This window comes from Anabrus simplex, chromosome 3 (assembly GCF_040414725.1).
Source record: "Anabrus simplex isolate iqAnaSimp1 chromosome 3, ASM4041472v1, whole genome shotgun sequence".
Taxonomy (NCBI): Eukaryota; Metazoa; Arthropoda; class Insecta; order Orthoptera; family Tettigoniidae; genus Anabrus; species Anabrus simplex.
In genome coordinates this window covers 26,650,881-26,677,500 of record NC_090267.1, presented here as the reverse complement: position 1 = coordinate 26,677,500, position 26,620 = coordinate 26,650,881, and the positions used below count along the sequence as shown (strand labels likewise).

General features: G+C 37.6%; 1 protein-coding gene across 2 annotated transcripts in view; it reads right to left on the bottom strand.

Moving 5' to 3' along the window:
- Nucleotides 1-26,620, bottom strand: part of nst (phosphoglucomutase 3-like protein nst) — a 138,035-nt gene that overhangs the window by 84,130 nt on the left and 27,285 nt on the right. For both annotated transcript variants that reach the window (XM_067142493.2, XM_067142494.2), the window contains exon 5: nucleotides 22,446-22,647. In XM_067142493.2, the coding sequence (XP_066998594.2) occupies nucleotides 22,446-22,647 (202 nt within the window). The remainder of the gene's footprint in view (nucleotides 1-22,445; nucleotides 22,648-26,620) is intronic.

Below are 26,620 nucleotides of genomic sequence, written 5' to 3'. Positions count from 1 at the left end.
AGAGTAGGTGAAGCTTTATCTGTCCCTGTAAAAATTAAAGAGGGGAATTCCTCAAGGCAGTATTATTGGACCTTTATGTTTTCTTATATATATATCAATATGTGTGAAGAAGTGGAATCAGAGATAAGGCTTTTCGCAGATGATGTTATTCTGTACAGAGTAATAAATAAGTTACAAGATAGTGAGCAACTGCAAAATGACCTCAATGTTGTGAGATGGACAGTAGGCAACGGTATGATGATAAACGGGGATAAAAGTCAGGTTGTAAGTTTCACAAATAGGAAAAATCCTCTCAGTTTAAATTACTGCGTTGATGGGAAGAAAGTTTCCTTTGGGGATCATTGTAAATACCTAGGTATTAATATAAGGAAAGATCTTCATTGGGGTAATCACATAAATGGGATTGGAAATAAAGGGTACAGATCTCTCCACATGGTTATGAGAGTATTTAGGGGTTGTAATAAGGATGTAAAGGAGAGAGCATATTTGTCTCTGGTGTGACCCCAACTAGAGTATGGTTCCAGTGTATGGGACCCTTGCCAGGATTACTTGATTCAGGAACTGGAAAAAATCCTAAGAAAAGCAGCTTGATTTGTTCTGGGTGATTTCCGACAAAAGAGTAGCGTTACAAAAATGTTGCAAAATTTGGGTTGGGAAGACTTGGGAGAAAGGAGACGAGCTGCTCGACTAAGTGGTATGTTTAAAGTTAAGAACTTCATTTTGGTCGGTATTGAATCTAGATTTACACTATTAATTGAGGATAATTATGTCCACCTTTTCAATACAAATACAATGTGACGTCATTAACACATCACGAATTTATTACCTTTCAAAAAATTGGGACCGGTTTCGGCATTATTTGTGTGCCATCATCAGCCATAGGAAACTTTGTGACAAGGCTTAAGTACAATATTAACATGACATACAACATAAATATATATAAAAATTGACCATATTCTTACTTAACTATTAAAAAAATTTTGGTGTACTCCTTAAAACTTAAGATTAAAATTGGTAGCATGTTATATGCAACATATGACATTACTTCTATAAAAAATTTTTACTAAAGTTAAAGCTTTAGTCAGGTTCTTTAAATATTACAAAATGCTGATTTAGCATCCAGTTAAAACAAAATTTCAATCTTTGAAAATTTTATAACTACTAGGTGTTTAAAGGCAATCTGCATTTTGGTCAAAATACCTAAAACTGACATGTATTAAAATGAGTTAACCTATTATCAAATTGGAATCAGTAACCTATTTGTACTAGGTGTAGAGATATGTTACAGTATAAGACTTCGGTAACTCAATGTCTTGCGTTAATGCAGTTTGGTTATTTAACAACAAATCGAGTAAAATGATAAGTTCGGCTGATATTATTTTAGACTTTAAAACATTATTTGTCCATATAGAGGTCCCTTGCAGTAAAGATTTTTTAGTGGGCAAAACAGTTCATTTTAGAATTGATTACAGGTTCACTCTGTTTTGGGATTTGAATAGAATGAAATTCTTATTTCATTATATAATGTTGTTGAGCAATATTCATATACATAATGTTCCGTCTTGCTAGTGTTCTTAAAATATAGATCGACTTAATAAGAGTGGACTGGTGAACCGGAATTTCTTGGAGCATTACATTCAAGGTCTTTGAGGTTCTAGAAATATCTCGATCCAAGACGGACCTAGGAGAAAGATATATATACTACGTATTAGCATAAGAATAAAGTTTGAGAAGGCATTATTTCTATTTAAATAGAAACTCACCCCAAGCACTACGTTGTCGAGTAAAGCCAGAGAGGAACTGTCTACTGGAAAGGCAGATAACAGACTACGAGTACTAGAAGAGGGGCGGAGCGTGTGATGTAGGGGAAGGGGGATCACGGTAATGCGAGGTTATTGGTCGGGAGGGCGTGGATTACGGAGGGGATGGTAGATGAGCATATTGCGCACCATTTTGTGTACTGGTTGATTTATTGGTCTTTTTAGATTGTTGATCACTGAAATGAGTGTGTCAAACAATATCGTGGGTTTTTCGGATACCTCATTCAGATTATAATTAGGGTTAAAATACTGGTCCAATGATATGAAACATTGTTCCGTTATATCAAGTAAGGGCCCTTTTCCCAATATTTCTACGACGTCAATATCATGATTGATGTCATGAAAACTATGTGCTTGTGTTTGTGATGTTGCTGTTGAGCGTGTCAACACCACATCAAAGATGGTCTAATGACGCCTACAAAGACTTCAATATACCCTACGGCACCAACATTTCCAACTAAAACCATCTCAGAAGGATCCAGGCCATAAAAACACTCTTCAAAATCTATAAGCAAATAAATGAAAATCAACAATTATTAACTGCAAGAACCAACGACCATCACCATTGCTTAACTTTCCATAATTTTTTTTTTTAACAATACGCCATTTGACAACTAAATGGAATGTATTTTCTGATTTTTATCTTCATTGTAATATCTTTTATTATGTCAATCCTCAAACAACTGCCATGTTTTAGACTCCAATATTATCACAAATATTGTCAAATAACAGCATACTACATTTTATATTGTAATAGTTGTTTAACAATCTCCAACATATTTTATACGACATAGTTTTTAACAGCATTCATAGATTATTTCCAATCAGGTACCTGATCTATTCTAAGGTGAAAAATATGGCTGATGATGCCCACTATTGATGGGTGAAACATGTACCATCTAATAACTAATTTCATGTCAACAATTTTAATAAGGACAATGTCCTAATTTTTTTTAAATTGTATTGTATTGAATAGGTGGATGAATATTAAAACTTACAAGTGCTATTTAATATAAGTGGTATGTTCCGAGCTGTCAGTGGAGAGATGGTGTGCGAGGACATCAGTAGACGAATAAGTTTGGATGGTGTCTTTAAAAGTAGGAAAGATCACAATATGAAGATAAAGTTGGAATTCAAGAGGACAAATTGGGGCAAATATTCGTTTATGGTAAGGGGAGTTAGGGATTGGAATAACTTACCAAGGGAGATGTTCAATAAATTTCCAATTTCTTTGCAATCATTTAAGAAAAGGCTAGGAAAACAACAGATAAGGAATCTGCCACCTGGATGACTGCCCTAAATGCAGAGCAGTAGTGACTGATTGAATGAAACCGTTTCAAGTAGAACAAAATGTAAAACTAGATACTGTGGAAAAAAGACCTATCAAGGATCAAAGACAAGTGGGGGTTAATTTCAGATACAGGGAAAACATTCATGAAAGTGTGAAATAAGAAAGTTAGAGTCAAGAGCAACAAGTAATAGGCAGGGGAAAATAGAGTACCAGATGATGGCACAAGAAGGAAGAAACACAAATGCAATGATCTTAGTAAAAAAAAATAAAAATTAAAATGCAGATAATCATGAAAGGGATGGGAAAACCGGAAGTGAACTCAAAGTGGCAGATGGGGATTTAAAAGTTGACAGGAAAGGGGCAGCAAGTGAGAGAGAAAACACAGATATACCAGTAATAACAGGGGGCATGAACCAAAGGAAATTGTATAGACGTGAGACCATAGAAGTTTATACACACAGGCATTACGTAATGCAGAGGCCTGTCTGGAAACTGCAAGACAGTTAAACTAATTACTGCCTTACAACATTTGAGATTAATGACGTGTTAAAAATGTGATGGTTCAGTGAGTTATTCTTAGCCTGGCTTATCAGTAACTGATCATGGTGAGTATATTATTTAGAAGAAAACCTACAACCTGTTTTCCAGTCAGTGTCCGGGTCAGGGATGGGATGAATGAAGCCCCATCTTGTGGCGAGGATATGAATTGTGGCGAGGATATGAATTGTGCCGACTGCCGAAGCCTGTCACACTCCTCTGGGGTAATGATTTTTTTTTGCTAGTTGTTTTACGTCGCACCGACACAGATAGGTCTTACGGCGACGATGGGACAGGAAAGGGCTAGGAGTGGGAAGGAAGCGGCCGTGGCCTTAATTAAGGTACAGCCCCAGCATTTGCCTAGTGTGAAAATGGGAAACCACGGAAAACCATCTTCAGGGCTGCCGATAGTGGGATTCGAACCTACTATCTCCTGGATGCAAGCTCACAGCCGCGTGCCTCTATGCGCACAGCCACTTGCCCGGTGGGGTAATGATTAATGACTGACAGATGAAATGATATTTGAGAGTGTTGCAGGAATGAAAGATGACAGGGAAAACCGGAGTACCCGGAGAAAATCTTGTCCTGCCTCCGCTTTGTCCAGTACAAATCTCACATGGAGTGACCGGGATTTGAACCACGGAATCCAGCAGTGAGAGGGCAATGTGCTGCCGACTGAGTCACAGAGGCACCGAGAATATTACATAATACTATTTAATTCCTCATGAGCTGAACTGGCAGGCACTTCAGTAGCATGGTATCCCTGAAGAGTATGTCCGTTAGACAGAGCTCCTCTACTGTAACACAAGCGCAATCATACCATACACAGTATCCCCATCTAAACTGGCATCCATTAGGAGTCGGCACTGTTACCCCTACTATTCATTCTTTGCATGGACATGATGATGACCGACATCCAAGCACTGCACCCATGGACTGTCCTGCATGCAACCACAGTTTTTCTGGCAAACAGGCAGCATCATGACCCTTCAGGATCAATTGCAAGCATGGAAAGACAGACTTGTAAAACACAGACTGCAGCTAAACATCACGAAAACAGAGTACATGGAGTGCAAACTGCAGACAAATGGAACGATCCAAATTGGTTGCCTGGATCGAATCAAAGTTTGTCAGTTCAAATGCCTCTGCTCCATCACCTGTGCAAACAGTGATACCCTTCCGATGCCCATGTGCTCGTGTCAATGCAGTCTGACTAAAGTGGAAGCAAGTCACTGGAGTCACTTGCGACTGTAGAATGCACATCAATTTGAAGGCTAAAGTCTACATAGTCAAATTAAGCACGAAAATGCACATGCTTCAATGGATATTGGGCTCAGCTGACTAGATAATACCAAGAATAACGATGTCTGGACTGTTCTTGGAGTGGACAAGAGAAAATGCGAGAGGCCCGTATGCATTGGTATGGCCATGTAGTACGTAGTAATGAACAGTGTGTGGCTAGAAAGGTGTTCTACCTCAGCCAAGAAGGACGCTACCCTGTAGTTGACTGAAGAAAGCTTACTACCTTGATCTGATGGACATGAAATTCCTCAGTGTTGCCCCAATGATAATCTTGATCGTCAGAAGTGGTGATTAGCATGTAAAAGAAAAAAAAAAAAGAAAAAAGAAAAAAGCGGACTCTGCACTAGAGCAGGACAAAATATCAAGACAAGTTTGATGTACAATGCACGATAAGCAACATCAGAGTCGTGGGAACTTAAATGGGCGCGCCAAAGCCTCTTCATCACGACCATGGTAAGCAGTATCCACATCCATGATCCAAATCATTTTCCAGCACTAGGGCAGCTGGAGATCCAGTAGCACAGACCTCACCTCACGACGCTCGATGCCTTAAATCTGAAATGCTTCCAATAAGCCTTTTGACACTCAACACTGGAACAAGTTTTCAATAATTCTGAAGCTGTTTACTGTCCATATTTTGACAACATTTTGCAAAAGGAAATTTTCACACTTCTTTGCACCACAATTTTCTCAAGTGTCCTCTATTTGTATTTGATTTTGCAATATACTTTTAGATCTCCTAGAGACGAATCAAACGACGACATGTCACACAATGTGCAATCATGCCAGAATCTACAACTAAACTAACTATTAACAGGGCAACACAGTGATTTTAATACCTCAAGGTGGCAGCGCTATTGCACCATCACCGAGGTCAGACTTTTGTTGCTGGATATGATGGTATTTTCTTTACACTGAGATAATGAACACTGTCATAGCAGACATTGTCGAGATATTATTTCATTTGTAAAACTTTCATGTTTTTTAAAACACAACTGGGATCAAGTATGGTTCCAAAACTATAGATATAACCTACTTCAAAATAATAACAAAAAGTACTCTTTTCTAGCATTCATTCATGCTCTGGTAAAAAAGTTAACAGGAGCTAACAGGAAACAGATGGAGAGCAGCGACATATTGTGTAAACAGATGTGGATAGAATACACACAAAAGAAACACAAGGGACCAAAATTTTTGGCTGCAGCCTTCATCAGTGGAGTATAGAATAAGAATGGCAGTAATCACTGTTGACAAGTAGATGCTGTTGTAAGGTAAACGGAAGGGAGAGATAGGCAAGACTAGAGAATGGAAAAATGAGCAGTTAACCTTTCCAGTGGTAATAACGGAATAAATCACCACATGTCTCAAGTGTTATTACAATATTATAAGTCCACCTGTTCAATACAATACAATATGATCCACTATTTCATATGGTCAAATGTTTTTTATACATAATACATAAAAGTCAAAGGTACATGTTTCACCCTCCTTAGGGGCATCATCAGCCTATATCAATCTTAAAAAATAATAATAATACATATACTTATAAATTATAGGTTAAAATGTTGAAAATGGTTTCGTAAAACATTATACAATAACATCTAAAACAATGATAATGCACCAAAGTATGTTAAAAGAGTGAAATTAACAGTTTGAAGATTAAAACGTGATTAAACATGAGATTTTGAGAGTCTAAAACTAAAATGGATCCATATTTTTTTAATATCATTAAGACTGTGAAAGCCTTGAGTATAAAAACAATCATCAAAGGGGGGATGTTTCTTCAATTCCCAAGTTGAATCCAAGGTGGTAAAATCACTTTCAGTAATTTAAAACGGAAGTGTGAATGTAATAAACAAGTTTAAAATGTATATGATTGGGATATCTGAAAGTCAAGAAGAAAATGGAACTTCTGTAGAGGCGATGCTTGTGATAAAACGTATGTCAAAGCTAGCACTTCCGTTTTAAATAACTGAAAGTGATTTTACCACCTTGGATTCAACTTGGGAATTGAAGAAACATCCCCCCTTTGATGATTGTTTTTATACTCAAGGCTTTCACAGTCTTAATGATATTAAAAAAATATGGATCCATTTTAGTTTTAGACTCTCAAAATCTCATGTTTAATCACGTTTTAATCTTCAAACTGTTAATTTCACTCTTTTAACATACTTTGGTGCATTATCATTGTTTTAGATGTTATTGTATAATGTTTTACGAAACCATTTTCAACATTTTAACCTATAATTTATAAGTATATGTATTATTATTATTTTTTAAGATTGATATAGGCTGATGATGCCCCTAAGGAGGGTGAAACATGTACCTTTGACTTTTATGTATTATGTATAAAAAATATTTGACCATATGAAATAGTGGATCATATTGTATTGTATTGAACAGGTGGACTTATAATATTGTAATAACACTTGAGACATACGTCAACTTCAATACGGAACCAAAATGAGAATAGTCACTTGTAAATCACCACAGCCGCATGACTTCCTAAGTGAGTAAACAACATGGTAAAGGTTTCCACCTATTCAATACAAAATATATTCACAATATTTTGAAGTTACATGGAACTAGTTTCGACCCATCTAGGGGTCATCATCAGCCACATCAAAGCAAAGATCACTCTTGACGAAATCCTAAGAACATGTTAATTTTAACAGTAAGATTATTATGGAATAACAAGTGAATGTGGTAAATGAAAAGAGATGGGACAGGTGAGTAATAGCTAATAAATATACAAAGAATATACATAAGAGGTTTGGAACAAAGTATAAAAGGGGGCTTAGTGTTGTAAAAAATTATATAATCATGGAAAACAGTAAGTCCTTATATTGAAAGCAATGTGAAATGATACACATAAAATTATATATGGCTTAGGAAGAGTGGAGGTGGTTTAGGAGGGGAAGAGGGCTTAAGGTGGGGTTGGAGGGTGCGGGAGAAAGGGTAATAGTCTCGGAAAAGTACCTTTGATTAAATTTAGGATTGAGTTTTGGTTGGCTGCATTATTGTTTCTGAGGAAAGTGATAAATAGATCGAAGAGTATGTTGGGTTTCTCTGAGATTTCATTGAGATTGTGACTGACGTTAAAGTATTGGTCTAGGTGTATGTAGTAATTTTCCATTATGTCGAGTAAAGGGCCCTTGTTTGCAAATACGAGGATGTCCATGTCTTGTTCGATATTGGTGAAATTATGGTTATAATCTTGCATGTGTTGGCCGATGGCTGAAAACTTGTATTTTATTGCGTTAGTGTGCTCGTGGTATCTGATATTGAAATTTCTACCAGTTTGCCCGATGTAGTTTTTTCCACAGGTGTTACATTTGATCTTATAAACTTGATGTCATCTGATAGTGAGACTAATGTTGAAATGCCAGGAGATAGCGAGTGCAATGGTGAGTTTATAAGATCAAATGTAACACCTGTGGAAAAACCTACATCGGGCAAACCGGTAGAAACTTCAATATCAGATACCACGAGCACACTAACGCAATAAAATACAACAAGTTTTCAGCCAGAAGCATTTCCGCCATATGCTGGACATATGCTGCCTAAATGCCTACTTGTTTTACACGAAGTCACGAGGTCAGGATACCCGATTAGAATTCCAGATGAGACATTGAGAACATCATAATGAAGTACAATAAACATGAAAGACCGCAGCCAGGCAGACCTTCGAAGACTCCTCCCCCAAAAAGAATCAATGCCCCTCACTATCCCTCATACATTCTTGCAACAACACGCAAGGAAAACCCTACTTGGTGGTGTGTTGTGTGTTACTGAAAGGGACAGACGAGAATCTAGGTATTAGTGTGAAGAGTGCAAAGTAGCCCTGTGCGCCGCATCTTGCTTTAAGCGCTACCACACACAGTTGTGGACTTCTGAGGACTACTTTTACAGAAGTGGAAGTAATGTTTCAAGATTGATGAATACAAAAAAAGTATTGTAAAGTAGAGAGTAAGTGTTGTGATCGTAATACCTAAGACAATTTCTTTTATATGTTATTTGAAGAGGAGTTAGTGATGCAATGCCCTGACTGAACTTTACTACGGAGGCTTCCTTGGAACTGTAATCATTTTTTGGTACGTTGATAATAAGTGTGTATTTTTAAAATCGGATAAAATACTTGAATACACAAGAGTATGTTATTGAAGGTTTCCTGTTGCTTTCCTCACTGAGCCAGATTCTCTTTCCTTGCCCTTAGCACTGTAATCATTTTAACAGCTTGAAAGTGAGACTGTTTTTTTAAACCTGATGAAAATACCTGACCAATTAAAAGTATCTCTTTTCTTTTCACACCAGGCAAATGCTGAGGCTGTACCTTAATTAAGGCCACGGCCGCTTCCTTCCAACTCCTAGGCCTTTCCTATCCCATCGTCGCCATAAGACCTATCTGTGTTGGTGAGACGTAAAGCAACTAGCAAGAAAAAAGTATCTCACCGTAAGTTCCCGTTGCTTTCCTCAGTGAGCCAGACGCCTTGCCCTTTGTACTATGATCATTTTTGACAGCTTGACACATATTCTGTAGTTTCTGAACCTAATAAAAATACTATACTACACAAGAGTATCTCACAACATGTTACTTCCCAATACCTTATGGAACATGTGCCACTGTGTTAGTAGCTCTCAAAAGAAATGTAGCACTTGAAAGGTTAAACAATGTTAAGGCTGAGTGCTTCCTAAACCTGAGCACCAGTTAAACCAACTTCAGAATCTATAAGGGCATATGAATAGTAACAATGTTTTATGCATATCCAAGAAAGTAACAGGACACTTAATAAAACAATCAGAATCATGCTTCACTTAACAGACCTCCATACAGAAACAGAGATGTGTTTCAAAAAGTTGGCCTACTCCTGAATCTCACTTCTACGATAACAACTCAATGAGAAAGAATTCTTTGCCAGTTGTGCCTTACCACAAAAGGATAAGGGTGTTATACTGTATAAGGAACACACCAGCTAATCAGTAGGTGAGAAAACCCAAAGGAGCGAATGGAGAAATGCCATAAAACTGACAGTAAGTCTAGTACCAGTTTGTGCATTACCTGGCAGGTCCCAAGACAATAACCACTGTCAGCAATGCCACGGTGAGATTGAAACACTTGGTCACATCTTGGGTTCCTGTCCATTTCATGACACACTATGCAATTCACGACATCATCGGATAAGATCTGTGATTGCTGAAGCCCTAAGAGGAAAGCATTATACAGTCTACAAGGAAGTACATGGATTGTCTCTACAGTCTACAAGGAAGTACATGGATTGTCTCAGGCTGGATCAAGCCAGCGGAATGACATGATAGCTATACTACCGGGCTCAAGTAAAGGGTTCTTAATAGGCCCCACAATGAGAACTGAGGCATTCCATCTAAGAGTCTGATCTTCTAGTCTGATAGGTTTGATCAGCATACAAGATTGCCCACGGGTGATGTGGCTGGATATCAGCTGTCATTGTGTCTATGCACAAGATGAACAGTAAGGGTAAGACTGCTGATCTTTGATGGACTCCGACATTGATAGGAAATGGAGTTAAAGTTCAACTAGATGGTGTACCTTACTTGAAATATTTTGGTAAAGGATCTGAATACATCGCATATAGACTTCTGCGATATCATGTTTACAAAGGCTTTAACAGATGAGCTTGTACCACACCTTATCAAATGCCCTCTAGATTGAGGAATGCCAGATATACAGGCTGGTTCCTTTCTCTGTGCGTTTTCAACAAGCAGACACTAGCAGCAGGAATTGCATCAGTTGTACTGAGCCCCTTACTGAAACAACACGGGTTCTGAGAAACAGTTGAGAGTACGCTCAAGGAATTTCGTAGTGTGGCAGAGCAGGAGATTGGACAATAGTTGGAGCATTTGCCAATATCACCTTTACCCTTCCAAATGGGGAAGATAATACAGGTCTGCCAGGCAACAGATAATCAGCCCTCAAAAAAAGATGTTAGAAACATTTCCAAAATTGACGTGTGGGTGTGTAAAGTGTGTAATGTCAGAAATTATTAGTTCTGAAAAAAAACAACTAATTTTTAAAGTTCAATTCGAAACCCAACATGGAGTTGTGGAATATAAGTAATTTGAATTACATCTTCAGGAACTTAATACTCTTCACAACAATGGGGTGACTCGTCATAATAAATTCCACGTAAATTCAGATAATTAACAGCCAACAACACGACGTGTTGCATAAATGATGACTTAACACACTTTGCACAACCACCCGCTAATTACTCGTCATTGGCTGTAACTCGATCCGAGTATATATAACTTCTTCCTGCATACATTGACCAGTTCAACTCAGTTTATGGATGTGTTTACAATGACTAAACAGACCAATTCTGGCATAAAACATACGCCCAAACAAACACCACTGAATGGATGGAAGAGGGCAGGGTTGTAATTGACAGAGTATTCTTGCCTGTCGCTTGACCTCTTGATGTCTGCAGCGTTCTCTTTAAAACAAGTTGACAGCGGTGGATGTAGTGTTCCGCCACAGTGAGCGGTCCACAGCACATTCTTCCCATGTCTGTATATCTATACACTAGTCTTCTTCATGATATGTTTCAGCTGGTCCTTAAAACACTTAAGAGGGGCTCCATGAGGTCTACTGCCGGAGCAAAGTTCACCATAAAGAATTTGGTGGGTAAGCCTGGTATCACCCATGCGGTGAACATGCCAAACCATCTCAGTTGATGAGTGATGATTGTTGCCTCAATGCTATTTAGATGTGTTTTGTTGAGAACTGCCATGTTGGTCACAGTCCTCCCACTTAATATCCAAGATGAATCTCATTTTCTGTTGGTGGAAGCGTTCAAGTTTTTATATATCACGGCGACAGTGTGTCCAAGTTTCACAGCCATGTACACCATGTGTTTGGTATGCGGTTTTAGGTCGTTATTCATAAAGACTCTGTGCATTAACTGTCCGAATGCTGCATGAGCTGCCCCAATTCTTTTATCAATGTCTTGTTCACAGGTACACCATTGAGACGAGATGCTTCCAAGATATGAAAAGTGATCAAACTGTTCCAGTGTTGTGTCTAAGATGGAAATACTGAACTCAGGAAGTGTTAATCCTGGGGCAGGTTGTGCAAGTACCTTCACTGTTTTTTGCATTTAATAGCAAGACCAAAGCGATCACATGCAGTTTTAAAGCAGTTGACTGACTGTTGTAGTTCTGCAGGTGTTAGAGCAGGAGATGCGATGTCATCAGCATACTGCAGTTCTGTCATCCGGGTAACCAGAGTACGTCTTTGTGGGCGAAGTCTTGCCAGATTGAAAAGGCCTCCATCAAAACGAAATTTAATCTCCATGCCTAAGTTGTTTGCATATGATTCATGCAGCATGGCAGCCATGTACAGTGCAAAGAGTGTAGAAGCAAGCATGCAGCCTTGTTTCAATCCATGAGTGATTGGGAACGAATCTGATACTGAGTTACCATGAAGAACCTGTCCAGACATGCCATCATGAAGAGTTTGAACCAATTCCATATAATGTTCAGGGCATCTAAAATGTCTCAATACTTTTCAACATAGCAGATCTTGGTACTGAATCAAAGGCTTTTTCCAGATTATAGGAAACTAAATATAGAGGCTGCTGTTCTCTGCATTTTCCTGGAGTTGTCTAGCACAGAAGATATCTGTTGTGCCTCTGGAGGTTCGGAAACCACACTGAGACTTGGGCAAAATCCTCTGAGAACTCGGAGCCGGTTTAATAGAATTCTTACGAGAATTTTACCTGCAATTGACAAAAGCGATATTCCCACATACATTACAATCGCCTTTCTTAAAGATAGTGATGATGGTAGCATTCTTCAAGTTGTCAGGTACTTCTCGGGTTTCCCAAATCAAGAGAATGAGTGTGAAAAGTCTAGTCTTCAAGGGTATACCTCAATTTTGTATCAGTTCCAGAGGGATGTTATCAGGACCAGGAGCCTTTCTTGGTTTTAGTTGATTGTGTTGGTGAAGTCTCTGTATGCAGGTGGAATTGCCATCCATGGTTGTTGGGGCTACTCAGGGACATTGCGAAGAAAGTCCTCAGCAACATTGGAGACAATTTAGAAGTGAAGAGAAATGCTTATTCCAACGCTCTAAAATTTCTCCATTGTCAGTTAAAATGATGGGGTTGTCAGTATTCAATGACCCTGATGAAGATCGAATTGGACCATGTATCTCCTTTATGCCAGCATAGAAGTTTTGTAGGTCACTGGCATCAGATAGTCTGAAGTTTTTCAGCTTTCTGTTACCACCAGTTATTCTTGATTTCCCGAATTTGTGCCTGACATTTTCCTTTAACTTCCAAGAAATGTGATTTCTTCACATTGGAAGAAAAATCTTTAAGATAGGATAGATGGGCTTCCCGTTTGGCATTGATCAGATATTTAATTTCTTTGTTATTTTCATCAAACCAGTCCTGTCTTTTTTTCCTCATAAAACCAATTGTTTCCTCAGCTGACTCAGTGATGACCTTCTGAAGCGTGGCCCACTCCTGATTTGTACTATCACTGCTGACTGGATGACTAGCCAGTTTGTTTGAGATTGCATTTCTGTAATCTGTAGCAACGGATTCAATTTGAAGTTTAGAAGTATTGAATTTCTTTCTGGGCAGGTTGTGGATGGATCTTTTTGGTTTGCAACAGATTGCGATTCTCAACCAGCAAAAAAGGAGCTTATGATCTGTCCAGCAATCATCTACGTTTCTTGTGGTTCTTGTAACAAGGACATCTTTTTTATCACATTGCCTGGTGATGATATAATCAAGGATGTGCCAGTGCTTTGAGCGAGGATGCATCCAAGTGGTCTAGTAGAGATTAGGCAGGCAGAACTGAGTATTAGCAATAAAGAGTTCATGTTCAGCACATACACCAAGGAGCAGTAGACCATTGGCATTAGAGCTGCCAAGTCTATGTTTTCCTATCACGTTGCCCCATAATTGGTGATCTTCATCAAGTCTGGCATTGAAATTGCCAAGTAGTAAGAGTTTGTCTCTTGGTGGTACTTTGGTGATGGTAGTGCTCAGCAGGTCATAGAACTGGTCTTTAGCTTCTACATCAGCATGCAAGGTGGGAGCAAATGCAGAGATGAGTGTCAGATTTGGCTCCAGAGAGTGGGATTCAGAGAGTCATAATCCTTTCGCTGACAGTGGTTGGGGTTAGCTGATAATCATTCACCAATGTGGTCTTCACAGCGAATCCCACACCATGAATGTGGTGTTCTCCCTATCATTTACCTTCCAGAAGATTGTGTAGCCTGAGCTGAACTTTGGGAGTTTACTTTTGCTGGACAATCTGGTTTCACTTAAGGCAGCAATATCAATGTTCATTCGTCCAACCTCATGGGTGACAAGTGCTGTTCTTCTCTCAGGTCTGTTATTGTCCTTCAAATCAAGTAGGGTTTGAACATTCCAGGTTTCTATAATCAAAGTTTTGGTCAACTTCGCTTTTCGAATGGATAAGGGGTGACCTGCTGGGTGCGGCCTCCCAGCCAGTTGAGAGTGTGACTAGCCCACATTTTATAGGGCCTTCCCCATTCAGGGTGGGCAGTGGTGATCCTAAATAGGCCTGCCAAAACACAGATGCAGGACCAAATTCCTGAGTAGTCAAGGGGTCTCAGAAAGACGACCATCACACACTTGCTGCCAACGTGCAGGTCCGAACTAGAGGCTTCCAGTTTCATCCGAAAACCTGCCTTCACCATTCTTATCCTATTGCCGTTGGACTTGAGTAGCAGGGAGTGACAGCAGGAAAATGTGCCACAAGCAGGATTTTGTTTAAGGTGGATCACAGCTTGCAAGGAAGTGACCCACACACTATGGTCTCAGAACTATACCTTGCGGCACAAATGAAATGCGACATGCAGATTCTAATACCACGACTGTAACAGACTGCCGCAGACTCGAAATACCATTGGGTTGCGCTTTCACAGCCACTCCGTCTGGCATGACCTCATCCGCCTGCACAATAGATGAGAACCACAAAAAGAAGGTTCCACCATCCGTTTCGCCATTGGGCCAAAGACATAGATGATGGGTTCCAGTGTCATTTCCTACACTGAGGGGACCATCATCCCACCCAAAGGGGCTCATCCGCCCGAAGCCGTTGGCCCCGATGGGGAGTTGAGTTATCTACCGCCGCTCATCACTCGGCATAAGCTGTTTTTACAGCTGGATGCCACGCCAGCTAACCCCCCTCCTTTCCCATTCCGGACTTGGGACCAGACAATGGTGGAGTTTCGCTAATACAAAGCAATTCGGGTTTCCTAAAAGTTATTCCACTGAGGGTCAAGTTATAGAATTCCAGCAAGATATAGCAGATATTTTAGATTCAGGAGTCAAATGGACTGTATCGCTTTTGACCTATCTAAGGCCTTTGACTGGGTGGATCCTAGGAGACTGCTGTGAAGAAAATTAGAGTTGTTGGACTAAAAAAAGTGGTTGAATTGGTGACTAAATTTCTAAAAATAAATAAATAAATCAATCAATCAATCAATCAATCAATCAATCAATCAATCAATCAATCAATCAAATCACTACTCATCTGCATTTAGGGCAGTCGCCCAGGTGGCAGATTCCCTATCTGTTGTTTTCCTAGCCTTTTCTTATATGATCGCAAAGAAATTGGAAAATTATTGAACATCTCCCTTGGTAAGTTATTCCAATAACTCCCCTTCTAATAAACAAATATTTGCCCCAATTTGTCCTCTTGAATTCCAACTTTATCTTCATATTGTGATCATTCCAACTTTTAAAGACATCACTCAAACTTATTCGTCTACTGATGTCCCCCCACGCCACCTCTCCACTGACAGCTCGGAACATACTATTTAATTGAGCAGCTCGTCTCCTTTCTCCCAAGTCTTCCCAACCCAAACTTGGGAACATTTTTGTAATGCTACTTTTTGTCGGAAATCACCCAGAACAAATCGAGCTGCTTTTCTTTGGATTTTTCCCAGTTCTTGAATCTAGAAAATAGATCTCAGATAGTAAGAATAAGTGAGGCATTATCTGATCCTGTAACAACAAATCAATCAATCACTACTGATCTGCATTTAGGACAGTCGCTCAGGTGACATTTCCTATCTGTTGTTTAACAAGTCTTCTCTTCAATAATTTCAAAGAAGTTGGAAATTTATCAGACATTCCCCTTAGTAAATGATTCCATCCCTAACTCCTCTTCCTATTAATGAATATTTGCCCCAATATGCCTGCTTAAATTCCAACTTTATCTTCATATTATGATCTTTCCTATTTTTAAAATCACCACTCAAACGTATTCATCTCCAAATGTCATTCCATGCCACATCTCCACTGACAGCTTGGAACGTACTGCTTACAAACCAACACTCTCATTTTTGTTCCGTATTGAAAACAAGGAGACATGCTGCTTATATATAGACAAGAAAGATGTTCCACCTATCAATACTATTTATTATAAGCAGATTCACATCAGTACCGGTTTCGACTGTTTACAGTCATCATCAGCTGATACATTACAATATTACAACCATAAGGCATTGGTATGTGTCACAAAGATGTTGTTCATTAGAACATCCGGATGTCTAAGGGGGTTGTAGATTGGATATATTCGTCGTATTGTTTGTGATAATATGGGGTTAAAACTGTCTCCAAGACCAATATGGCAGTGAAAAGCTTAACTAAACTTAAAACAAATTGTACGTATACATTAAACACATTAAAAACACAAGAAACATATATATAAAATGCTTGGTGAGTTTAAACACATTAAAATATTAAAAACATGTAAAAAACACTCGTTAAATTTAAAAGTTCATGCTTGGCAAAGTTCTTTCCTTCAGGCTTCCTTGTTCTTGTGCATCTATGTTTACGTTGTTTGGTTTCGTAAACAATTCTTGAAGATGTTCTATTAGACTAAGTATATATCATATATGTTCGTAGCGAAACCCAAGTCGTAGGATGGTCAAGTATTGTTGTGGCTCAGCTGTTGATGTATTTTAATGAATTTTAAATTGGACTGTAGTGTCTTAAATTTTAAATTCGGTGAATATAAATTGTTGGTGGCGGCCCCCCCTCTTGTCTGTATTCGTGTTTTAGGAGCTGCTATTACCTGTGAAAGATAAACTGGTATGAGTACGGTACGGTGTGAGTTTGAAGGAATGCCTGAAGTTGTGTGTGGAAGTGAAAAGGTACTTACTGCTGTTGTTGTGGTCGAGCGGCGTTATGTTTAAGAACTTGATGCGCACTGCTGCGTGTACGTCTGGGACTTGTGTTCGCTGTGGTGAGGGGTATGGATGGAGGGGTGAGGGGAGTGGCTATTGTGGGGCTAGGGATGGGGATCTCCAGCCTCTGGGACACTAGCAGATATTTACATAATCACCTAGAATATACATCAATCAATAAAATAGAGAATATATACTTTTGGTGCAGATTCGTTGACGACATCTTTGTAATCATAGATAATAGATCCACCAACGCAAATACCATATTAGACAAACTCAACACATTAGACCCCCAGATAAAATTCACTAAAGACACTGAAAATAACCGCACCTTAAATTACTTGGACCTGACAACCAGACACGACCACCATTTATCCTACAAAATCTATAGGAAACCTACACATACCTCAAATACCATAAAAATCTATTCCATTCACCCCAACACACATAAAAGAGCAGCTTACTATAGCATGGTATACAGAGTCCTCAACATACAGCAGAACATACAACAACAGAAGATCTAAATAATGAACTAAAATTAATCTACGACATAGTCAAATACAATGGATACAGTAAAGAAATGGTCAACAAAACTAAACTAACAAAAATAGACAAACCCAAGAAAGATTACGCCTTATTCACCTTTCACAATACCCACATATAAACTCTAAATACTGTAATGTTTTAAAGAAGTACAACCTGAAAATAGCATTTAAAACCACGCACAGCACCAACACTATACATAACAGCACGACAGTTAATAACAACAATAAATACAACCAATAAGGAGTTTACCGTATTAAATGCAACAATTGCGAGACAAGTTATATTGATTACATAAAATCAGCTTCATGTTTTAATCTTGTCAATCTTATGTTAATTTTAAGGACACTTCCTCTAAAGCATTACTTTGTCAATTTAATATATTTTTCATCTAAACAGTGTTATGTGGCTGAAGATGTTGATAATATACGAAACATGTACCACTTTTGACCATTAAAAATTGCCTTAAGCAATCATTGTATCGACTAGGTGGAAAATAAATAAATACTTAATTGTGAACAAGTTATATTGGACGTACAGGCAGAAACTGCGCAATCTGCTACAACGAACATATAAATGCAAAAAAACATAACCACTTTTCATCAATAGGTCAGCATGTAGAAGAATTCAAACACAGGTTCACGGACATCAAAAATGATATGAAAATATTGAACATAAATTCTAAGGGCCCCCTGCTTAACATAACTGAAGATCTCTATTTCCCTGGACCAATACGCCAATCCTAATTACAATATTAATGACATTACGGAGAAAACCAGTATCATCTTCAATAAATCTATTCCTGCCTTAAAAAATGATTACCTTAAAATAGTAAATAAACAGAACACAGCATACCTTAGAAGACCGACGAATGACAAGCCAAGCCCCACCCCTACCCCCACAATATCCAGTCTACTCACACCTCCATCCATACCCCTCACCACAGTGAACACAAATCCCAGATGTACACACAGCAGTGCGCATCAAGCTCTTAAACATAACACTGCTCGACCACAACAACAACAACAGCAGTAAGTACCTTTTCTCTTCCACACACAACTTCAGGCATTCCATCAAACTCACACCGTACCGTACTCATACCAGTTTATCTTTCACAGATAATAGCAGCTACCTAAAACACGAATACAGACAAGAGGGAGATCGCCACCAACAACTTATATTCACCGAATTTAAAATTCAAGACACTACAATCCGCTTCAAAATTCATTAAAATACATCAACAGCTGAGCCACAACAATACATGACCATCCTACGACTTCGGTTTCGCTACGAACATATATGACATATACTTGGTCTAATAGAACATCTTCAAGAATTGTTTACGAAACCAAACAATGTAAACATAGATGCACAAGAACAAGGAAGCCTGAAGAAAAGAACTTTACCAAGCATGAACTTTTAAATTTAACAAGTATTTTTTTACATACATGTTTTTAATATTTTAATGTGTTTAAACTCGCCAAGCATTTTATATATATGTTTCTTGTGTTTTTAATGTGTTTAATGTATACGTACAATTTGTTTTAAGTTTAGTTAAGCTTTTCACTGCCATATTGGTCTTAGAGACAGTTTTAACCCCATATAGTCACAAACAATATGATGAATATGTCCAATCTACAACCCCATTAGACATCCGGATGCTCTAATGAACAACAACTTTGTGATACATACCAATGCCTAATGGTTGTAATATTGTAATGTATCAGCTGATGATGACTAAACAGTCGAAACCGGTACCGATGTGAATCTGCTCATAATAAATAGTATTGATAGGTGGAACATCTTTCTTGTCTATATACGTGCATCCAATCAATACAGAAATGAAACTCATAAATAATGACATACTGCTTAGTCGAGCAGCTTGTCTTCTTTTTCCCAAGTCTTCCCAGCCCAAACTTTTCAAGTATTTTTAATTTTTTTTTTTGCAAGTAGCTTTACGTCGCACCGGTACAGATAAGTCTTATAGCGACGATGGGACAGGAAAGGGCTAGGAATGGGAAGGAAGCAGTCGTGGCCTTAATGAAGGTACAGCCTGGTGTGAAAATGGGAAACCACGGAAAACCATCTTCAGGGCTGCCAACAGTCTCGAACCAAGACGGAACCTCGGGTTCCTCTCCTCTCTAACTTAACTACCATCAATTTGGCATCCGAGGTTCTGTCTTGGTTTCAGACTGTTCTAGACCAACTTCTGTATTCACAGATTTGCTACATAAGATCCTTCCTCAACGCACTATTTTAACAAGAACCTTGGCTATTTTATAGCAATCAACTTACATCACATGTTGTTATGATACTCATGGACATATAAGTGAAACAAGATGTTATAAAGAACTTAATAAGTACTCTGCTTGTTAACACCAAGTTACCAGTGATCCATAGACTTAATCAGTCTATTCTGTTTATATTGGATATAATTATATTTAAATCTTTATTTCTGTTAAGTCCAAGTTGAAGACCAAGTAGAATGTTCCAAACACTTCCATTGCATGTATTTTTGAGGAACGACTTATGCTTAAGTATCTGGTTGCTTCTTTTAGCCTATCAAACATGACTACAATACCTACTTATTTTTAAAAATGAATTGTACTGTTTAATGGATATAAATATTATACTCATTTACAACTGATAAAAACTGATAATTGTCTATACTTTACTAAAAAGTATACAGTACAAAAGATTTTTTAGCATGTCTTAATTATAATTACTATGGTGTACACCTCATTATATAAACAACTACCAATGTAATAATGATTATCAGTTAATATTTGTAAAAACAATTTTAGCCTTAATATGAATAGTTTTTAAATTACTGATATGGTTTTACTAGAAGAGTCATATTTCAATGTCTTTGTATGGTTTTTTCCTAGGCTGATGACGACAAACAATTTTTGTCGAAACCAGTCCCATAAATTTGAATAAACAAAATGTGATGATTTAACAGATATGTGGTATCCATCACATAATTTTTGTAATTAATAGCTGGATCTTATTGTTTTCCTTTTTTTTTCTAGCGGCTTTACGTCGCACCGACACAGATAGGTCTTATGGCGACGATTGTTTTCCTTTTGTTAAAATGTGAATCTAGATTCAATATGGACTGTAAAATGAAGTTTTTGACGTTAAATAGCAGTATTATTGATCCTTTGAGTGTAGTGACGTTTACTTCAGTTAATTTTCCTTTCTTCTTCAGCATTACAAATTTGCTGTTAAGAGGATGAATATGTAAACCAATTTCTACAAATCTGCTTTTGGCTAAATTTAACAAGGTAGTAGCATCACTTTCGGTTTTGCTGAGTATGACTAGGTCATCTGTGAAAGCAAATGATGACAAATGAGGATAACGGTGGTAGATCATCAGATAAAATATAGCCATAACGTTGGCATATGTCATGGTCAGTGGGATTTTGTATTACAGTATTGATTGTTAAATTAAACAGCAATGGTGAGATAAGGGACCCTTGAGCTAAGCTACACTTAATTTTGATGGGTTTTGATTTCTTATGGTCAGCTCCACTTAAACTATGTTCTTTGTAAGAAATGCTTCAATTAGTCTACATAATTTTGGAGGAATTTCAGCTTGTCAAAGAGATCGTTTGATATATTCATGTCCGATAGAGTCAAATGCTTTTGTGACATCTAAAAAAATGATGCAACAATCCTTTTTGTTACGTTTTGCATCCTGGAGGCAACCTTTCACAGGGGAAGTGTTCACATGAGTTCCACATAATGGCATGAAGCCACACTTGTGAGGACTTAGTGTGACATACGAAAGGTCATATTAAACTTGGGGGCAAAGATCTGGAATTGTTGGAGACTTTCAAGTACTTGGGAAGAAAAGAAATACAGAATGTAAGACTGTGTACGGTATTGATATTCGCAAAAGGATTCAAGCTGTTTCTATCACAGTGTACAAAACTTATTACAGGATAAAGAAGTACTAATGAAAGCAAAGAAAAATATGTATGTGATGTATTACATAAATATAACAACATATGGGACCAAGTGAGTGGCTGAGCAGTTTGGGTCATGTAGCTGTTAGCTTGCATTCGGAAAATAGTGGGTTCGAACTCCATTGTCGGCAGCCCTGAAGATAGTTTTCCTCGGTTTCCCATTTTCACACCAGGCATATGCTTGGGGCTGTACCTTAATCAAGACCATGGGCGCCTCCTTCCTACTCCTAGCCCTCTACTATCTCACTGTCGTCCTAAGAGCTATCTCTGTCGGTGTGATGTAAAGCAAATTATTTAAAAAACATACGTAGCAGAAACCTGGTCAAGGACAAAAAGAGAGCCAAACACAGGCAGCAGAAATGAAATCCTTGGGAAGCATGGTTAAAAAACAAGAGAAAAAGTGAGAAATGAGAAAATGTGGAAAGACATTTAAGCGAAAAAGTGTGGTGATAAAATAGAGAAAAATTAGACTTACCTTGGTTTGGAAATGTTAAAAGGATGAGTGATGAAGGAATGCCAAGCAAGATTATACAAAGGTAAAAATAAAGGGAAGAAAAGCTGAGAAGGACCAAGAAGCAGATGGATGGACTTAGTCCAAAACAGAGTAAGACATTGGAACCTGACTGAAACACTAGTTCAATGGGGAGTGTGGAATGATAGAAACTATATTTGCCTCTAACTGACAGTAGGTGAAAAATGGGAATTGATGATGAGTTAATAGGAAAATATCAGAAGTAAGATATACAGAACACACACACAAGTAAGTTTACCTCAGCCCTGAGTTTTTTGAATGCTGATATCAGCTTGTTGTAGTATCCTTCTTCAGTAGCTAGACCATATGCCCCTTGAGTATTTTGACAAGTAACAAAATAATGAAGCATGGGTGTAGTTACCACACCAAAATCTTTTACTAATCCTGAAAGAGCTGTTATTCCATCAATTCCAGCTCGGGCAAGGCTAGGGCTGCTGGATCTGAAATAAAGGTTCAAAATAAATTTATAAGAGCTGTAAGTTTAATGAGTCACAGATAAATTAAATTATGAAAGATAATCCTCAAGGAGTCGTTGATCTGGTCCTAACCTCCAGCTAGCCACATTATGCCCAGAACTAATGTGAAATATTACTCAAATTACTCTGCTTAGATATATAACTGTTTTTCTGAATCTCTGAAAAGTCTCAAGTTTAAATCACTTGGTGCACAAGAAATGGATTTCATTATTAATACCATATTGCCGATCTTAACAGCGTTACAGTACTTTTTGAATACACTCATCATTTACAATTTACACCTTTGTACTGTAGAGGTGGAATATCCAGAAAGTTCCATAACGCTGCATTATCAATGGACTGAAGATAAGCATATAAATGCACGTTTTTATTGAAACATCATATTTAAAAATACATTTACAGTATATATCTTTGCATTTTGAAAGAAATATAACCAAATAACAACAATTTTATTTTGCATATTTTGAGAATTTTGCAAATACATTAAAACCTTGTTAAGCTGTTTCTGCGGGGGACAACAAAACAGAACATGTTAAGTGAGAAAACGTACTACTGAAGATACACATAAAAACTATCCAACAGGGATATGGTAACACTAGGGCCCAGTTCCATCAACACATTAGTACTTAACAAGGTGTTAAATCATTTTCACATACGATTTAAGAAAATTTGCGTTTCATCAACAACTGTTAACGTTAACATATGTTAAACTACGTATTAAAATCAGCCATTTCCCATGTTAAATGGCTAACATTAGCATGTAGCAACCTGTTCCAAAATGGCTGCTGTGAATCTCCCTTTAGATGCGGAATTGCTCTATTTAGATCTATTACACAATAATCCTGATCGAACAAACGTTCAGCAATGTAATGACTTTGAAAATTTGACAGATGCAAAATTTCTTCATAGATAAAAGTTATCGAAAATAGTCGTTGCTAAGGTTGTTGATGAAATTCGAGTGAGGTTGGAATATCCTACGAAGAGAAACTTACCTCTTTCTCCAATGTTGCAGGTACTGATAATATTACAATTTTATGCTCACATAATGGTCGGAGACAATGCTGGAATTTCTAAAGCCACTGTTAGGAGAGTTGTTTGTCGAGTGTGTGCAGCAATAGCATCCATGAGAAGGAGGTATATGACCTTCCCTTCAGTAGAAGAGCGTCAGCAAATTATCCGCGACTTCTATGAAATAAGCCGTTTTCCTGGTGTTTGTTCTAGGTGCAATAGAATGCACACATGTAAGAATCCAATCACCTGGAGCCAATTGGGCCGAAATATATTGTAATCGGAAGGGATATTTATCGGTTAATGTTCAGGTGATTAGTGAGCCTAACCTCCAAATCAGGGATATAGTTGCTAGGTGGTTCTGCACACGACAATGCAAAATTTAATAACTCTCATATCAGAGCACAGTTTGAAGTGGGACAATTAACGAAGTGATTTTGTTAGGTGACGTGGATACACGATAAAAAAGTATCTGTTAACCCCATTGAAACCCTCACGAACTTTCTCCCATGCCTCGTCCTTTTCTTTTATCGTCAAGCCATCTGTGCGCTTGCACTCAATAATTTCTATATATTTACTAACTAATTCAATTAACAACTCTTTTTTAGAAGAAGGAAAAATTAGAACTACGATTCCGTTCCACTTCACGCGCCATATTTTACAGCTGTGCTCAAACAAAAGTGCATCGAAGCGCGCTGTAGAACAGCATGTTCATACCACTGCCTCTTTGATTCGCAGCAGTTCACAATACTGGGAGAGTTAACAGTCGATTAGTTAACATATTATGTTACAAATTCCATATTTGGTCCGTATTGAAATGTACATTAATTTAAGATATTACCAAAAATTTTTAGGATCAACATATTCAATACAACAGAATTTACAAAGTTAGGACTTACATCCTATTAAACTAAAATTTGAAGGGACTTGTTTCGCCCTTTAAAAGGGGCATATCAGCCTTTTTATACTCAGACTCAAAGACAAAAATCAGGATCCTGATTGAAAATGAAAAAAAATATAAAATGAGAATATAAGATTAGAGTGAAATTATACAATGTGAGAAATTGTTATGAGTTCTTAAATAATAATTTACAATTAAAACTTCATTTTAAATGTTTGCGACGAAAAAGTTGAAGTTGGTATGATATTACACTAGTAATTTTAAAATGATTTTATAAATTAGACAAACTAGGCCTTAACCACGTAATAACAAAAAGGTCTATGGCTAAAGTTGCCGTATCAAAGTTCGAGTGAAATTCGGCTGGAAGCAACTTGATGTACATGTTGAAGAGAAGGTTAATGGAACTTAGTAGCCGCTTGAGATGACATTGAAACTTTCTTGTTGAAAAGTCGTAACATTTAACTGTAGTATGGCGTTATGTAGATTATAAAGTTGTATCCAACTAATCCATTAATCTCGTTATTTTCACAGTGGGTTCGCAGTCTCCGTAATTTTGTTGAAGGAGTTATAAAGAGTTCATAACTGAATGTTGCCGTATGGATCTTTGTTAACTCTTATACTGATAGTTAAATGGGAACATTCTTACTTGTTGTTGGCTGTAGTTTTGAATATAGATTAACTAATTAAGGATATAAGGTGAAGAATATTCTCGATTTTTGCAGTATGAACTGGTTGTCTGTATGGTCTTGGAACGAGTAAAATCTTAGGAGTAATAATTTCCTGATGGATCGTTGTATTGTAGAGACACATGGAATAGGTATTGCCGGAAAATTTTCAACGAGTTCTCTTCGGTATTATGATGTCAATGTTGAGTTTTTGGTCCTTAAACCCGCAGAAATAAATAATTGTGCAGCCGCCAAAAAAAGTGACGAAAGTAAATGTTCGGCGTCTAAAAATAGTCTAAAAATGCGTAGGCCTACTGTAAGACAAGGCATTCATATGATTTTCCAAACTTCTTTTTGAGTCTGATTTAAATTTTTTGAAGGAAAAAAGTGGGGTTCATCTTGGATTCGGAGATATATGGTACTATATTATTTTTTTTCAGAATGAAATTAAACATTCACGTAGTATCGGATTACGAAAAATAACAAACAAGTAAGCCGTAGTGTGGATATCATCTACGGAAACGCAAGTTTTAAACAAACTGATTGCAGTTTCATACCGATTTTAAAGTGCATGAAGGGTTTTCCAACTTTTATACAAAAATCGGATATAACGACAATCCGTTATAGCGAATAAATTTTTCGCCGTTATGAATTCTTGTTATAACGGACTTCTACTGTAATTTGTATTTAGTTCTTGGTATTACAACAAATCTGAAAAAGTTGGATTTAAAAAAATTCAAGATACATTTGAACCAATAAAGACTGAAGACGATTAGGAGAAATATTTTTTAAAATTATAATACTGTATGTAATTTTAAGATCAGTCTTAGTGTTACAGAAGAGATAATGAATATGGAGAGAAGAGAATGATTTGGTGAAATCTGACCAGGAAAAACCATATCTTAAGACACCCAGGACTTGTTCACTTAGTTTCTGAGGTACGTGTAGGCAGTAAGAACGGCACGGGAAGACCAAGGGATGAATACGACAAACAGATTAGAATAGATGTAGTAGCTGCATAGAAAAGAGAAGGCTAGCACAGGATAAGGTAAGCATGAGGAGTTGCATCAAACCATCACCGGAACTAACTCTATTCTTAAGTAGTTCACTAAACCACTGAAATTTAGTTCACATACTGCCAGCTACACGTAGTAACAGTATTCCTGTATTCTCCACAATCATACTATCTCTAGTATGTTAATTCCTTGCTTCACCCTCTGAAAAAACAGTAAACAGAAGATGACCTGATCTTTTCTACAACCCAAAAGAGACAGACAAATGAAACCAACAACACGCATATTTTCAACTGAGGAAAGGGCACGAAGATCGGAGCATCTGAAGAAGTACTGGGAGGACCGCTAAG